The sequence below is a fragment of the Pituophis catenifer genome, unplaced genomic scaffold, assembly GCF_029215685.1.
Source record: "Pituophis catenifer annectens isolate HBS135680 unplaced genomic scaffold, rPitCat1.0.hap2 SCAF_1, whole genome shotgun sequence".
NCBI lineage: Eukaryota > Metazoa > Chordata > Lepidosauria > Squamata > Colubridae > Pituophis > Pituophis catenifer.
This window is the reverse complement of record NW_027256881.1, coordinates 292854827-292872001: the sequence shown is the minus strand read 5'-3', so window position 1 is coordinate 292872001 and position 17175 is coordinate 292854827. Positions and strand designations below refer to the sequence as shown.

The 17175-nt window shown below is 38.0% G+C and overlaps 1 protein-coding gene across 1 annotated transcript; it reads left to right on the top strand.

The window, feature by feature from the left end:
* The first annotated feature begins 9665 nt into the window (after positions 1-9665).
* DTD2 (D-aminoacyl-tRNA deacylase 2) lies at positions 9666-12658 on the top strand. Its single transcript, XM_070931370.1, has 3 exons — positions 9666-9776; positions 10779-10848; positions 12333-12658. The coding sequence occupies exons 1-3, from the start codon at positions 9666-9668 to the stop codon at positions 12656-12658; spliced, it is 507 nt and encodes a 168-aa protein (XP_070787471.1).
* Positions 12659-17175: the final 4517 nt, after the last annotated feature.

Here is a 17175-nt window from a genome sequence, read left to right as displayed (position 1 = left end):
GCCAAGAGTTAAAACGATAGAGTTTGCATTCTGCGAGGAGGCGCTCGCCCTAAATCTTACAGGAAATGAAGGGAACCAAGCCGGAAGGGTCCCCCGTGAGAAACTGATACTATGGACTTCCAGGCACCAGTTCTTGCTAAATCATTTCCGGGACAATAAAGCTAGAGCGGTTCTTTTGTTTTTTGTTTTTTTTTAATCGCGGGGAACTATAGAGTAGACTCTATTGGCTAGAATGGCACTTGCGACCTACCTCGCTCGCTGCGCTATATTTCATACGTTTCTCAACCTTGGCAACTCAGCATAGCGGCGGATGAATTGTAGGAGTTAAAGCTCACACATCTTAAAATTGCCAAGGTTGAGAAACACCGATTTAATGGGTTACTTTCCTCCCTTAAGGGTCTCGAATCTTTTAAAGACTGCGAGGGCAAAACCTTTTCCAGCTATTCCCATCACGCTATTAACCGCTGTGAAAGATTGCATACCAGATACAGCATCTTCATTACTGTAAGGATGGAGACTTCCACCACCAGATCTTCTGAGAATTGGAAAAGCAAACCTCTTTGCTTTTACCTCTAAAGATAGGCATCTTTAGAACACAGACACAGGAGGGACATGGAGGGAAGAGTCCCCTGTTATTCAAACCTCTTCAAAACGGAGTAAAACGCTTTCACTGTGTTGTGGATTTAATAAGACAAACACAACTTTTGGGTTGATCAGAGACAGATTTTATATATTGCGCAATAGGTTCAAGGCTCTGTACATGAAGCGTTGAACAAAGACAGGAATTAGGTACAATGGTTTTATACCCTTCTAGACAAAGGATTCTTTTGAAGTCAGCAGTTCATATGGTCCTATACATTTATCAATTTTAATTGACATTACAGAGTTTCTTTGCAAAACAATCATAATTCTTTTTGTAGATTACTGAAGCATCTCTTTTATCTTTTAACGATGGACAACTTTTAACTCATGTGGATCCCCTTGACCTAACCAACCCTTAAGATGTATGTCATTAGAATGTTCCTTTCTTCTGACAACTTAGAGGCCTCCTAGAGGAACCAAAAGGACCTTGGCTGAGTTTGTACTCTTTCCAGCCGGATGCATTGCTTTTTAGAATAGAGTGAATAGAAAGTTATCCAGTGGTCATCCATCAGAGCCCGCTTCATTACATTATTCCCCCCTCTGAAAGTTTTTCAATGCAGAAACTTTCACTATTCTCATATAAGTTTAACTTCTGAGTATACAAGATTCCAATAAACAAATCTACCATATATAGGGTCTAACAAAAGATAATTAATAAAAGTAAAGGATAGGTAGTTCTTGATTGTTTTTCTACTCTCTTGATTCTTGGGGAGATTCTCTACCTTTTTCTACAGGTTCCATTTCCTCATATGGGTCTGCCTCAGAATCTTTATGTTCTTCCACAGGATATGGACCAAGTTGATTAAGAAAACGTTCTATCAAAGCTAGTTCCTTTTCAACTTGAATCTCCTTTACTGTTCTTATTTATAGATGTTTCAGCATAGGGATTGCACAAGGAATAAAAGCTAGGCCTGCCACAGCCATATTAATTCACTCGGATCCAGGCAACCAAGAAAACCACATGTCAGTTGTTTATAACCTCTGACCTATCTTGGAAGCCCTATCCTGCAATTCCTTGGCAATTTCTCTGACCACACCTGATTTGTTACATGTTCCTGTCCAGTTTGTTGGTAAACACAAATATGCATCCTTTCCACATAAGAAGATTTATGGAAAAGGCATGCATTCAGTAGTTCCTTGCATTAGTCCAGACCCCTAAGTCCCTGCCACAAACATTCCTGCCAGTGCAATGGGACTTCCAGTGAGAGGTCCTTCTGTTTATCTCTGAGAATTGGTCCTTCAAAAAACATATCGAAAGGTAGTATTTCCAGGTGGAAAAAGGATACACAAATCTAATTTGGACTTCAAGTTGAACCAGAGTGGAAATTCTGAAGGTTGAAATGGTCTTGGACAGATTCCATCCACCCCACTTTCCCTTCTTAAAGTTTATTTCTGGTAGCCTTTGTTCTAACCCAGAGTTGTGGTTTGACAGGAACAGCATGATAAGATGTAGGGCTAGTAGATAAACATAAGCAGCATTTCTGACCTAGGGTAGGGTTATACTGTTTAACAAGATCTTGACTTTATTCCAAAATCCGTGATATATAGTCTCCTCTATGCAATTGTTGTAGAAGCCCATTTTCCTTATCTATTCCCCCCTCAGCTGGGTATGTCAAGATAGGAACCTTAGGTGGTGGAGTTGTCTTAGGTCTAAGGTAACGACCTCGTGCATATACAATGCGTTTGTGGCGTGAGTGAACTTGACCTAAAGTGTAGTCATCTAGGGAATCAATGTTCCCTATATGGTTACTTGAGAATGCAAGAGCAAATAATGTCCAAAGCCATAAGCAAAACATAATCACTGTGGTGTGTAGCTCACAACGTCAGGGTCAGGGAGAGAGTGAGTGGTGCGTGTGGTTTGGGATATAGCAGTAGCAAGAAAAATCCTAGGTCTACCACAAAAACGTTCCTTATATATGTAAAACAAAATTACTAGTAAGATTAGAAAAACAAATACCCACAAAATGTACTCCCAAACTTCTAATAACATTAGCATGTGTAAGAAAGTGTTATATTAAAGCTAATAATATGTATATGTACAATGTGAAGGCAGTTGTCCTCTTTACAAATCTTCCGCCGTGCGTAGAGAATCAGCTTCCGGAGTGATTCAGCAAGGCTGATGATCACCTGGTATCAGTCTCATCCAGTGGATCCAGGATTGTCCTCCTAAGATCTTTAAAAACACAATTACAAAACCAATACATCTGGGCGAGTGCGCAAAGGAATCTGAGCAGTTGTAGTCCTTTTCAGTTGGGAAACAGCATAGGCAACCACTGAATCCTAAGAAAGAAAAAAAAATACAAAAATAGTCCAGATGATGAAGAATGCTATTCCCACTGGTGGCTGGATCCTTTGGATCATCAACTTCACTGGATTTCCTTGATGAGATTGAGCCCGTTCACTTGGGGTCTAACTTCCGTCCAGTTTGGATTAACATCCAATCATCGTGGTGGAATTTGTGGACTGGAAACTTCAAAGGTGGTGTTTGGGCTAATAGTCCTTGTTTCCTAAAAACTTTAAAATATCTGGACAGGTTATACACATATTGTTTCAATATTTTGTCTCTGGTTTCCAAGGAAGTAATGCATATGCTTCCTGTAGTGAAAACTACTCCAAACAACAGTTCATATGATGATAATCTGTCTAGGTTGGGTAAAACTCTTGACACCACTGTTGCTGTAGCATTACTGCAGATAAAAGCTGCAACCCACATTTGTTTATAATTGATGTTACTAAAGGATAGATCCCAATACAATCATAGCTTAGTTTAAAAGTTCATGTACAATAGCTTGAAGTCCCCAATGACTCCACCCATATTTTGCCAAATGATGTCCAGAGACTAAGGGTTACAATGCATTAAGCAATAGCCGTCATAAAGTCAGCTTATTGCCCCCCACAAACTGGGTCCTCAATTCACCTACCTTAGAAAGGATGGAAGGCTGAGTCAACCTTGAGCCTGGTGAGATTCGAATTTACAGTAATTGCAGACAGCTGGTGTTAAATTACAATGCATTTATCCACTGAGCTATCCAGGCTCCCTGTCCATAGAGCTTAATTTAATGAATACAATTCAAAGGTTTGAGCAGACCAATTTTGAGGCAATTTGTCTCCAGGGGGTGTCCCTCCAAATCAGGTCTTGTTTTTGTATGTAAGCCAATTATTTCAACACCATAATGTTCTCATCCAAGGTGATCCATTGATCTGGTGTTGGTTAAGAACTGTGCTTGATTCAAATTGAGAACTGCAGGTAAAATCAAATCTGTGTTGCATTAAAATTGTTTTATTTTTGTTTAGAATCTTGAATCAGATAACCACCACTGAAGGGTAGTTCTGACTTGATGTGGGGTGTTTACAATGAGGGCTCCCCCAAAGGTCAATTTCCTACTTTCTGAGCCAACACCCCTCGTGCAATTCAATGTATGTGTGTGTGTGTGTGTGTGTGTGTGTGTGTGTGTGTGTGTCTACAAAGAGACCGAATGGCTTTTCCAAATTTGGCAAACCCAATACAGGAGCCCTGGTTAAAGCCTGTTTCAAATTTTCAAGGCTTCCTCTTTCATGTCCCTCCCATTTCAAACTCCAAGATCCAGATTCAATTAATTTTGCATAGGATTGTCTTAATTCTTGCTTGTTTATAGATGGAGGCGGAGACGCTACCCCTCCTTTCTATCAGGAGTGATTTTTGTTTACTACTCCTGTTGGGGAAAAAAAGTCTTTCCCTTTAAAGATTGCTGAAAGGCAGAGCTTTCCCCGTCCTGAATTCAAAACTCCTGGAATCAGTTTTATTGTTCCTAGTAAGGCAAGCAAGAAACAAACACATCTTTTATTCTTCCTTTTGTTGTGGAAATTAAGGCAGCGTCTCAGTTTCTTAATGGCCCATTGGTAAAGGTGGGGGCTGAACTCTGCCGGAGTTTCTGCCTATTTTCTTTAGGGGAATTTTCTTGTGCTTTTAATATTGAGCTTCTCAAATCTTCCAACACTCCCTTCACTGATTAAGTGTATTCAAATGCTTTGTTCACTTAATCTGATCTCTGTCAACGAAAAACACCACTTCTCTTCAGATCACCACTTCTCTCCTACTTCTTAGCACTTCCACATTTCAATCTGCCAACTTCCATAACTTTCCAAAAACAAATCACATACCTTCTCCTTTCCATCAATTCTACTTTCTCTAACTCCTTCTTATTATAACATTCAATTCCTCCTACCACTGCCATCCTGATTTCCAAGCCAGCACAAGTCTGTGTAGACAAACTTAAAGGCAACTTTCTGACTTCCCTTAAAACTTCCTCTCTTCCTTCAACTACCGTATATCCCTCTATAAACAAATGAGCTCCTCAGCACCAATTATCTAATCTCCCCGCAAACTGAAGTGAACAAAAACAAGCATACTCTCGAGGCAGAATCCAACATTTTAGACAAAAATGCCACTGAATCTCTCCCACCACACATCGCAATTTCCAACTCATCTCTGTGACAATTCCCAAAAAGGGCAGTAACTTGTGCTACTAGCAAACAAACAAATAAACAACAAACAAACATACAAACGAACAAACGTGCCATCTGTTAAGGATGCAGAATGCACGCAAACATAAAAACATTTAAGAAAGACAGCTTCAAAAATAAAACAATAGTAAAATGCAAGTCAGATTAAAAAAATCTTTCAAAATAATTTCTTTGAGATAGAATAAAAATAAGAATAAAAATAATTTTATTTCTATACCATCCTTCTCCCGAAAGACTCAAGGCGGTGTACAGCCTATTTTGTTTAAAAAAACAAGACAACACCAATTTAAAATAATTAAAAATATTAAATGGATTCGGCTCAATTTAAAACCTCAGAAATTTAAAACATCCGATTTAAAATTATGTTGCTAACCCAGCCTGGCGAAACAACAGGATTCTGAGTACAGGTTTAATGAAGCGTTTTTAAACCTCCAAAAATTTCCAGAAAAAATAAAATCAAAATTGTATTCAGAGCAGAAAAGTTTTCATATGCAAATTAAAGAGACCTAGCAGCAACAGCATTAGCCGATCACCCACTTCCCTCTCCTTTTTCTGGCTGCTCCTCTGAGAGAAAAAAAAATGGTTAAACCGTAGCCCCCCTCCCTCTTTCGTGCCTCTCATCTCCCAGGGGAAAAAAGGAGGGGGTGAGAGAAAGGAAAAAAAGTTAAAAGGAACTGTTTCTCTCTTACAAAGGAAAAGAAGGGGGGGAAGAGGGAAAAAATGTACAGCATGCAAGGAAGCCTCGCTTCTCTCTTCCATTCAGCATTCTTACAACAAAGCAACACAGTATTATTACTATACTAACATTAGTATTTCTCTAATTTCTCACTTTATCAACACACAGGCTTTTCATATTTGTACTGCAATCGACTTCTTGTTTAAACCAATTTCACATACAAAAAATCCCACTTCATGCAAACCAACCATTACAATAATCTCAAATATCTCTCACAGCCTCAAGCACAAATCATCTCACTTTGCTGGCAGCCACACATATCACAATCAATTAAATTCCATCCAAATTTACACACTATCATTATATATATACATATATATTTAACAGAAATCACACCAAATTGATCAAATCATATTATCTGTTTTCCCATTTAGACAGGCTCTAATTTTTAACTGCCTGCTAAACCCCGGGAGGGAAGAACAGTAAACTCTGGCTGTTTAAGAATGTCAGTTTATCAGAAAATTCATAACACTGCAATTAGTTCTTCTCTTACCACACATAAGATTACACACAATACTTAGTACTTAATTCCAATAATTAAATACTTAATTCCAGAGACTTCAGCTCGCCAACTGGTCTCCTAGGAGATTGATCAGATCTCACTCTTCCACCCCTTTAATGGGTAGGTACCTCTAAACAGAGAGACTTTAACTCTCTGATTTATACTTACCTGTTTTCTTTTCCTCTTCCTTCCTTTCTTTTTTCTTCTTATGTATTTTTGTTGAGTCTCTGTTGTCTGATCAACCTTCAAGGATTCTTGACTGGCCTGTCTTCGTCAGCGGGTTTACGGCACCTCCTCACTGAATCTCCATGGACTTCAAAGGAGTCCTAATGGCCGGCCAGTGGATTTTCCTTGGAGAGGTGTCGATTCCCGCTGAGGCAGGCTGTCTGGTAGAACAAAAGTTCTCTGCCTTGTAGTCCCATCTGGGGTGCCATAAATGTTGTGGATTTAATAAGACAAACACAACTTTTGGGTTGATCAGAGACAGATTTTATATATTGCGCAATAGGTTCAAGGCTCTGTACATGAAGCGTTGAACAAAGACAGGAATTAGGTACAATGGTTTTATACCCTTCTAGACAAAGGATTCTTTTGAAGTCAGCAGTTCATATGGTCCTATACATTTATCAATTTTAATTGACATTACAGAGTTTCTTTGCAAAACAATCATAATTCTTTTTGTAGATTACTGAAGCATCTCTTTTATCTTTTAACGATGGACAACTTTTAACTCATGTGGATCCCCTTGACCTAACCAACCCTTAAGATGTATGTCATTAGAATGTTCCTTTCTTCTGACAACTTAGAGGCCTCCTAGAGGAACCAAAAGGACCTTGGCTGAGTTTGTACTCTTTCCAGCCGGATGCATTGCTTTTTAGAATAGAGTGAATAGAAAGTTATCCAGTGGTCATCCATCAGAGCCCGCTTCATTACATTAACTGCTTTTCCCCAACGGGGTTGGAGCTACTAGCATTGGGCACTTCTAGGCGATGGCCCCCAATCAATAATTAATTAAAGTAACACTGCAAGAGGTGCAACCCCCAATATTACTAATCTCTAAAATAGCCTAGTATCCATGGCATCGTTTTTTAAAATTGCCTTTTAAAGTTTTTAGTTCTTTTTTATCCATCCCACCTTCTCCCACTCACACAAAAAGCAAGTAACCTAGCATAGTTGTGCTAGTTTACCCACGAAAGGAAATACATTTTAAAAATGATTGCAACTGGTGCCTGCTGCCCTTTGCGTTGCTTGGATTGGAATCAGAAACAATAAATTTCCCTCTAAAGTACATGACATTTAAACATAGCTCTTTGGATGACACTGTTTTTCACACAGTAACTAGATCAAAGTTTGAGAAAACTATACCCCAAATGAAGCTCCCAAAAAAGTCTGGGTCAATTTCCTGACTCCTATCTGAAAACAAAATCCTTTTTTCAGCCTCCTATTAAGCAGAGTGCTCTACAGGGCATCCCCCATTCTACATCTAATATAACCCATGACCTTTCTTGTTCTGAACAGGCTATATATTTTTCTTGGTTTCAGAACCAAAAACAGAACAGCTTTATTTTACTACTTGCATCAGATGACAATCATAAACAACTACAATCTAAATTACACACATAATGCACAACTGATACTGCACACAACTTTACACAGATAAAATGCACAACTGACTTGACACAACAGTTTCTATTGAGCTGGATGGGAGTGAATCTCAACCTGAAGTGCTGGGAGGCTTGCTTAGAGAATGCAATCTCTCCCTGTCACCCAAAATCAACAGAGGCCCTTTTTGGAAATTCTTACATTCAAAGATACTGATACAATTCAACAGTGTTGCAAATATCTCCTGCAGCAGAGTTCTTCTCTCCTCCGCTATTGCATCAGTTCCTCTTGCACCTCCTCCTGACTCTAGGGATCTGCTCATCCATCCCTCATACAAATGGCTTCTTGGCCTCAAACCTCTCCAACCGGTTTGATTCCCTTTCTGGATGGAATTTACCTACCCTTCTTGAGCTCAAGCTGGAGGTAGGCACGCCAATAAACACATGGGGGGGGGAGCCTTCTGTCAAGGAACCTTTGCTTTATCTCCCTTTTGCTTTCTTAAGCTACTTGATGCAGGAGTCACCATTTACTCAACCTACAGCTTTTGCCTTCTTTCTTTTCCATTCCTGAGAAATCCTTGTGACTCAGTGGAACTCTCTAGCTCTTTTTTGGCTTCCCTCAGCTAATCACTTCCTTTTGTTTTCCCTAGCTATTTCTTCTGGGCTTGGTTTCCTTCTGGGACAAAACTAACTTATCCCAGAGTCCATGATCTGTATGCATCTCCTACCAACACCAACACTTCTTTTTGTATGTTTTCCAATCTCGAAGCTTTGTTTCTTCCTCTCCACACTATGGTGAGAATCACAAAGTGAGAACCTATTGATTTCATTTCATGATCAAGTTACCCATCTCCTCTTATAGCAATAGCACTTAGATTTATATACCACTTCACAGTGCTTTACAGCCTTCTCTAAGCAGTTTATAGAGTCAGCATATTGTCCCCAACATCCTTTTACCAATCTCAGAAAGATGGAAGGCTGAGTCAACCTTGAGCCAGTGAGAATCGAACTGCAGGCAGACAGCAGAAGTAGCTTGTGGTACTGCATTCTAACCACTGCATCACTGCTCATTGTACCTGAACTGTACATACTTTGTTCTGTCTTCAGCCAATGACACTCCAGGCATCCAGATTCCTAGTATCCCAGGTATTTCCTGTCTTTTTAACCAGTCTTTGAACCAGCTTCACACATTTCCCCAAATTTATTGCAGTCCTTTGAGTTCTATAAAAAATTCAGTTTTCCTTTCTCTTTCAATCATTTGGCTGTGTCACAGTACATTTAAGAGACTAAATAATCTCTTTTAATAATGGAACATTTATGGGACATTTAATAATTGAACAATAATTGGAACATTTAATAATGTTCCATAAATATATCTAATGTACAAAACAGGAGGAACCAGTTAGATTCTCTTGTGTTTTCAAGTTTTGTGAAATAATTCTAAATTCATCTATTGTTTTCAATGGACGATCTGTACTGCTTTCTAATTTTGTACGTTGTGTGAAGGGGGCAGAGAAACGAATTCTCTCTCAACGAAGAGCCAGTGGCCATGGAGTACAAAGAAAAGAAGTGAGAGGAGTTTGCGTCATCTTAGAGGAGGAACTGGAGGAGGAGTTTGAGAAAAAGGCTAGACGCCGCGTTTGCTTTCCTCTGAGTTGCTCGTTTGTGTGTGCGGGCGTTTATGGCTGACCCAAACCCGAGTCCACTAGCTCGTGTGCTATTGCAGCAGTGTCTGCACGCGCAGCTGCAAGTGAAGCCTGCTGAGCCGGATTCCGAAGCCAGATGGGTAGAGGTAATATTAGCATTTGCAAATCTTGCGGGTTGATGGCCAAATTCTCTTCGCTTTGCTGCATGCTTGTATCACTCTCGTCCCAACTTCCCTACAGACCTGTCTCCGAGATTCGCAGAGATCCGGGGTTCACATCTCTCTCTACAACACCGCAGATTAGATTTTCACATTTATGTAATCTGCCTTCCTGAAATGAACAGGAACTCATAATGTGCATTATTGCAGTAATCCGTAACGAATTTTTCATAATACGGAAGTATTTCACCTGGCTATTACCATGCCTGCCCTCTGGTGCGCAAACTAACTTACTAGAAATATTTCCGGCACTGAGAAAAATACTTAATGGTTTAGGATTTTACCATATGTGAAAATTCGTTTGATTTGACTAGTGTGACATCTATTGACATAACGCACATGTCTCTTCTGCAGCTTGTACTAAACCCACTGAATGATATTTATTTTCAAAAATATGTAGGCACCTTCCGATTTTTCTTATGCAGTTGATAAAAACAGCAGCCATATGTCTATTCTGAATATATTTCAAAATATGTGTAAAAATGTGATTCAGGTCTTCAGGACATCTGGAACATAAAAATATTTAGAACTTTGTCACTAAAATATATTTCTAAATGTGTAATATTTGAAATTTCAATAGGGAAGTCTTCAAATTTAGTCTAGCATAAACTCTTCAAGAGTGTTTCCTTTGTTTTAAAAATGTGTCTTAGGTGAAACTTGCTTTTAGCATGCCGAACATTGAAAACAGACATACAAATATTTTATCATTGTATTGTGAAATAAATTATTTTTCCTGAATACTTAGTAATCAGAAATCAAGCTTCATTTAACTTGGTGAATCTTATCTGTTAATTGAAGTTTGTAGGATTGTACAGTTGCACTATTTGGACTCAGAATATTGTTTTTAAATTACGGTAAACAGTAAATCACACTGTCCAAATCAATCAAATATATAACAATACTTCAATATATCTTTGTCATTTTATATAGATCCAACGTGGTCTTATTATCTATGTATGTTTCTTCAAAGGGGCCAGTGAAGATATTATTCCCAAAATGGGTAGGTTTTCCAGATAAATTATTCTTAGAACTAGTGATTAAAAACGATGTTTATTGTGTTTGTATGCAAACAAAAGTTTGTTCTGTAACCACAACAGACATTTCCTTCTAAACTGCAATTGTACATACAGTATGTCCAGTTCTTGTTAATAGAGGCAGCAAACATTAATACAATTCTTATATTTATGTTTATACCTAAGTATCATTTATATGTGCATTTAATTTTTTTAACAAAAAATCTTTTAGGGTTTGCTGTGGAAATAAACAGGGGAAGTGGCACAAAACCAACATTTTATTTATTTTTATTTGTTTATTTATTAAATTGTTATGCCGCCCATCTGTCAGCTGCTTACAGGTTATAAAACAAGAAGAAAAAATAATTAAAACATTAAAACTACACATATTACGTTTTTTAAAACTATACTAAAACCAGAACTAAGAAACGGATGGGACAGGGATGAGATTTTCTTACCTCATAAACTACTTCTAGCAGTTTACTTTGCTGTACTGTACAATTACTGTACATCCTCTTCTAAAAGTACAGATAAGGCCAAAATCCTTTGTTGCTTCTGAGGCCCTATATCCAATATTGTATACGAGTCAGTTAAATCATCGGCAAGTGCTTTCCATCCAGAAGCACCCTTTGGTTAGCTTTATAGGTGCTACCAACACAAATACAGCAGACAGCTAATATCATAAGCACACAACTTACCTACCAGTGCCAGAGAACTCAGCAAACCTAAGCTAGTCCAATTTTCACTATGTCCAAGCCTGCAGAAGTTAGACAAGTACCTCATTCTGTTTTATCTTTTTATAGTTTTTAAATTATTGTTTTGACAAAATCAATTCCTACATAAATTAATTTAATTAATCTATAATTAAATAGGAAGTAGTCCTTAGAAACAGTTTAGTTGGACCTTCAACTAGTAAATAAATATTGAGAATGGCATCTCAATATTACAGAAAGTTGTTTGAAAAAGGGTCGTGGGACTTACTGTTTGCTGGATGGAAACTTTTAGAGAGAACAGTTCTTAAGTTATCTAGTTGAAGTTTATAATCATTTCCTTGCTCCAATTTTTTTAAGACTTTGTGTAGAAAAATAAATGCTTCAGGGAGCCAGTAGGGGGAACTAGCATATAGATAAATGTTTTATTTGAGCTGGTATAGGAAACTTCACAGTACTTGCATTTCAATTTATACAGTATTTGACGATTAAGAACTGGTGTATGAATGTTTTCATTTGTTTTCCCCTCCCCATTCTTTCCTTTGTATCGTGTTTTTTAGACTATGTGAGCAGGGCCTGTATTATTTTACTAATCCACAAACAGGTTCTTTTAAAGTTTTTTTCATACTAAAAACTAATAAATGTGTTTCATAAATGTAAAATGTGTTCAATAAATAAAGATAATTTAAACATGTGTTATTGATAATGTATGATGTGTTTGAACCTGCTAATCAAGTATTTTCCCCTATTATTTTTTGCAGTCAATACAATCCTGAATGTGAAATTAAGTGAACGCGAAAATGGCAAATATGTGTCTGTTTTGGATTTGCCAGGCAGCATACTTGTAATACCACAAGCCACACTGGGTGGTAAATTGAAAGGAAGAAGAATGCAATATCATGCCAACATTGAAAAAGAAATTGGGCTAGAACTCTATTCCCAGTTTGTGATTCAGTGTGAAAAAGAACTGGTTGCTAATGTCAAATGTGCAGAAGCTGGTGTAGTCCTGAAGCATGGCACATATGGAAACAGACAAGTATTAAGAGTAGATACAAATGGACCTTTCACTCATCAGATTGAGTTTTGAGACATATGTGCTACAGGTAACAATAACTTTAACTTGATGCTAATGTTTGTGTGCAAAGAAAATAGAAATGTCCACCAGTAACTTTAGGTCCACATTAATATATTTATTTTTAGCTACATTATCGCATATTTCTTCTTTATCATACTTTAAAAACAAATAATAATTCTATCATGGAAAACAAAAACCTTTAACAGAAGAAACTTTTGTTTTGGTCCATGAATCTTTTCAGCCACCTCTTAACCTATATAGTTTATTTTCTGCCCAAACTCATACTTATACACATACATAGACATACAGTATGTCACAAAAGTGAGTAAATCCCCTCACATTTTGTAAATATTTAAGTATATCTTTTCATGTGACAGCACTGAAGAAATGACACTTGGCTACAGTGTAAAGCCAAGTAAAGTAGTGCGTATACAGCTTGTAGAACAGTGTAAATGCGCTGTCCCCTCAAAATAACACAACACACAGCCATTGTCTAAACTGCTGGCAACAAAAGTGAGTACACCCCTAAGTGATAATGTCCAAATGGGGCCCCAAGTGTCAATATTTTGTGTGGCCACCATTATTTTCTAGCACTGCCTTAACCCTCTTGGGCATAGAGTTCACCAGAGCTTCACAGGTTGCCACTGGAGTCCTCTTCCACTCCTCCATGACAATGTCACGGAGCTCGTGGATGTTAGAGACCTTGCTCACATCCACCTTCCGTTTCAGGATGCCCCAGATACTCAATAGGTCATGTCTCCAGACCTAAACCTCAATAAGATTTAGGTCTGGAGACATGCTTGGCCAGTCCATCACCTTTACCCTTAGCTTCTTTAGCAAGGCAGTGGTTGTTTTGGAGGTGTGTTTGGGGTCGTTATCATGTTGGAATACTGCCCTGTGGCCCAGTCTCCAAAGGGAGGGGATCATGCTCTGCTTCAGTATATGTCACAGTACATGTTGGCATTCATGGTTCCCTGAATGAACTGTAGCTCCCCACTGCCAGCAGCACTCATGCAGCCCCAGACCATGACATTCCCACCACCATGCTTGACTGTAGGCAAGACACACTTGTCTGTACTCCTCACCTGGTTGCCGCCACACATGTTGACACCATCTAAACCAAATAAGTTTATCTTGGTCTCATTGGACCACAGGACATGGTTCCAGGAATCCATGTCCTAAGTCTGCTTGTCTGCAGCAAACCATTCGCGGGCTTCTTGTGCATCATCTTTAGAAGAGGTTTCCTTCTGGGACAACAGCCCTGCATACTAATTTGATGCAGTGCATGGTGTATGGTCTGAGCACTGACAGGCTGACTCCCCACCCCTTCAACCTCTGCAGCAATGCTGGCAGCACTCATACATCTATGTCCCAAAGCCAACCTCTGGATATGACGCTCAGCACAGACACTCAACTTCTTTGGTCGACCATGGCGAGGCCTGTTCTTGAGTGGATCCTGTCCTGTTAAACCGCTTTATGGTCTTGGCCACCGTGCTGCATCTCAGTTTCAGGGTCTTGACAACCTCCTTATAGCCTAGGCCATCTTTATGTAGAGCAACAATTTGTTTTTTCAGATCCTCAAAGAGTTCATTGCCATGAGGTGCCATGCTGAACTTCCAGTGACCAGTATGAGTGAGAGCGATAACACCAAATTTAACACACCTGCTCCCCCTTGACACCTGAGACCTTGTAACACTAATGCATCACATGACATATTTGGACCCCATTTGATTATTATCACTTAGGGGTGCACTCACTTTCGTTGCCAGCAGTTTAGACATTAATGGCTGTGTGTTGCATTATTTTGAGGGGACAGCACATTTACACTGTTATACAAGCTGTATACTCACTACTTTACATTGTAGCCAGTGTTGTCACATGAAAAGATATACTTAAATATTTACAAAATGTGAGGGGGTGTACTCACTTCTGTGACATACTGTATATACAAATACACATACACACTGTATGTACACAGTCCTATTATCTCTATCCTATATGTATATATTTGTGTGTGTACACGCACACACACAGACTACATACTTCCTATTACCTCTGTCCTATCTTCTATTGCTATCACAATGTTTCTTCTACTCTACACTATTATTATCTATATACTATGATCTATATCATATGTGCATCAGTGTTTCCTTCTTACAGAGCCTATTCTTTTATTCTCTTTCTCTGGGATTTCTTCTTTTTTACTACCCTGTTAATGGCCAGTAGGTAGAGCTCTTGCATTTTACTAAATTGTGCTTTCTTTTCCTGGGTCCTTGTACATATTTTTCTCTGGACTATCCACTGTAGGAAAAACAGAAGGCTGCTATACTTGTCAGTTTACTGGTGGCTGCAGAGCTCCAAAAACACACCTCACCTCCCACACCTGTGTCAAAATTGCTGCTTTATTGGCATCTCTGTTGTGCTGATGTGGGGGAAAGGCTCAAATGGCAAGGAATGGCAGTAGCACAGATGCTTGCAATTTTGAAGACTGCATAGTCTTTCTATGCTAGTTTTCTAGCATAGACTAGCATAGGCTAGAAAACAAATGTCAAACTCGTGGCATCACATTGCTGTCACGTGACATTTCGCAAAGCTGGGGTAGGCGTGGCCTACACGTGATGCATCCAGCCCATGGGCCGCCAGTTTGATACCCCTGGGTTAGAAGCTGGGGACCATGAGTTCTATTCCTGTCTTAGGTATGAAAGACAACTTAATGACTGGACCAGTCATTCTCTTTCCCTCTAGGAAAAAGGCAATGGTAAACCATTTCTGAAATCTTGCCAAAAAACCTCCAGGGACTTGTCCAGGCAGTTACCAGGAATCTCAGAGGTGCATGTATGCACACATACATTTTTTTTTAATAAACAGGAAAAGGGTAATTAGAATTTTGATTTTGTAAAGTTAAAAACAAAGGGTTTGGATGGATTTGAAAAGATTTTGGAATTTATCATAACCTTACCATAGGAAAATGCTTTCTTTTAATTCTTAAAAACATGGTGGAATGAGACTTTGAATGTTGGACACTACAGGGAACTAGAGGGAACTTAATATTAAAATTAAGAGAAGAACACTTAAATGTGACTTACTAATACAGAATGAAGCAAAATATTTTAATATTGGATATATTAAAAGATATTTTTGAACCAGGGGCCTAGGAGCTAATTTTAAGAGTGTCTGCTTCTTAGATAGCCTGTTTTCCCCAAAATAAGACATCCCCTGATAATAAGCCCAATTGGGTTTTTGATCGCATGGTAATAAGGCCAAGCGCTTATTTCGGGGTTCAAAAAAATATAAGACAGGGTCTTATTTTCGGGGAAACACGGTAGTATTAAAAATTGTTTGGAAGAGGAACAAGTTTTGCCTGACAACATTGAGACCTATTTTAAAGTATATTTAGTAATGATAATCTATAAGAATGATATGGGAAAAGATGCTATACTAAACTACAAAGGAAATCCGCTGATGTCTTATTAATTAAAAGGAACATATAAATAACAAATTAAGAGAATGACCTGGATAATTTCCCCATATTGGATTTACAAAAGAGGCTTATTAAAGCTTTGAAGAATTTTGTTAGGAAGCACAAAGGAAAAATGAAAAGAACTCATATTCTAAAACATTATTTGACGATCAAGATTGTTAAAAGTAAAAGCAAGGAATATAAAGTTGGTTTATTCAATGTTTATTAATGTTAAAATAGATACTTTATTATTTCTGGTAATCCTTAATGGATTTCTGCTGATCAGGACTGAAATGACAAGGCTTTAGGGATTTATTAAATATTAAAATTAAAGAAGAACACTTAAATGTTTCCATATTTAATTAAATTACTTATTTAATTCCTATCTAATTCCCATGTTTAATTCATTTTTCCCTTCCCATAGAGAAGATAATTTATTGTCTTTTAAGAGGTGATAAATTACTAAAATTGTTTATATTTGTGATAGCCACTTCTTTATATATTTCTTTTTCATTACTACATTATTTTTTTCTATTTTCTGCATCTTTTCTTTTTCTTCTATATTTTTTGTATCTTTATCTTTGCAATTATAATCCTTAATAAACATTTTTTAATTCTGGAGATTTTTGGAAGGACTTTGGGCAGGATTATGGTATCTATAGATGCTGGATTGTAGCATGATTAACCTCTTATCTTCCTAATATGGGCCTAAATTCCACCTCTGTCTCCTTTGTTAATGTCTTCAGTACACTGGTATAACTTCTGTAGCTCTTGACTTTCAAACGAATAGAATAGAATAGAATAGAATTCTTTATTGGCCAAGTGTGATTGAGCACGCAAGGAATTTGTCTTGGTGCATATGCTCTCAATGTACATAAAAGAAAAGATACGTTCATCAAGAATCATAATTGAGTGAATTGAAATAAAATATGATTCTCACATTGCCTCCCTGCCAAGTGTAAAATTGACTCAGGCTACAAAAGAGACCAGGATTTATGTGAATAAAGTTCAGATTTTTAAAAGTTGCACTGCTTGATTGCTCTTTGGATCATTCTGGAGGTCACAGATC

Coding starts and splice junctions, on each gene's coding strand:
- DTD2 (XM_070931370.1), top strand. CDS start 9,666: ATGGCTGACCCAAACCCGAGTCCACTAGCTCGTGTGCTATTGCAGCAG. Junction 9,777..10,778: donor CCGAAGCCAGATGGGTAGAG/GTAATATTAGCA, acceptor CATTTTATATAG/ATCCAACGTGGTCTTATTAT. Junction 10,849..12,332: donor AGATATTATTCCCAAAATGG/GTAGGTTTTCCA, acceptor TATTTTTTGCAG/TCAATACAATCCTGAATGTG.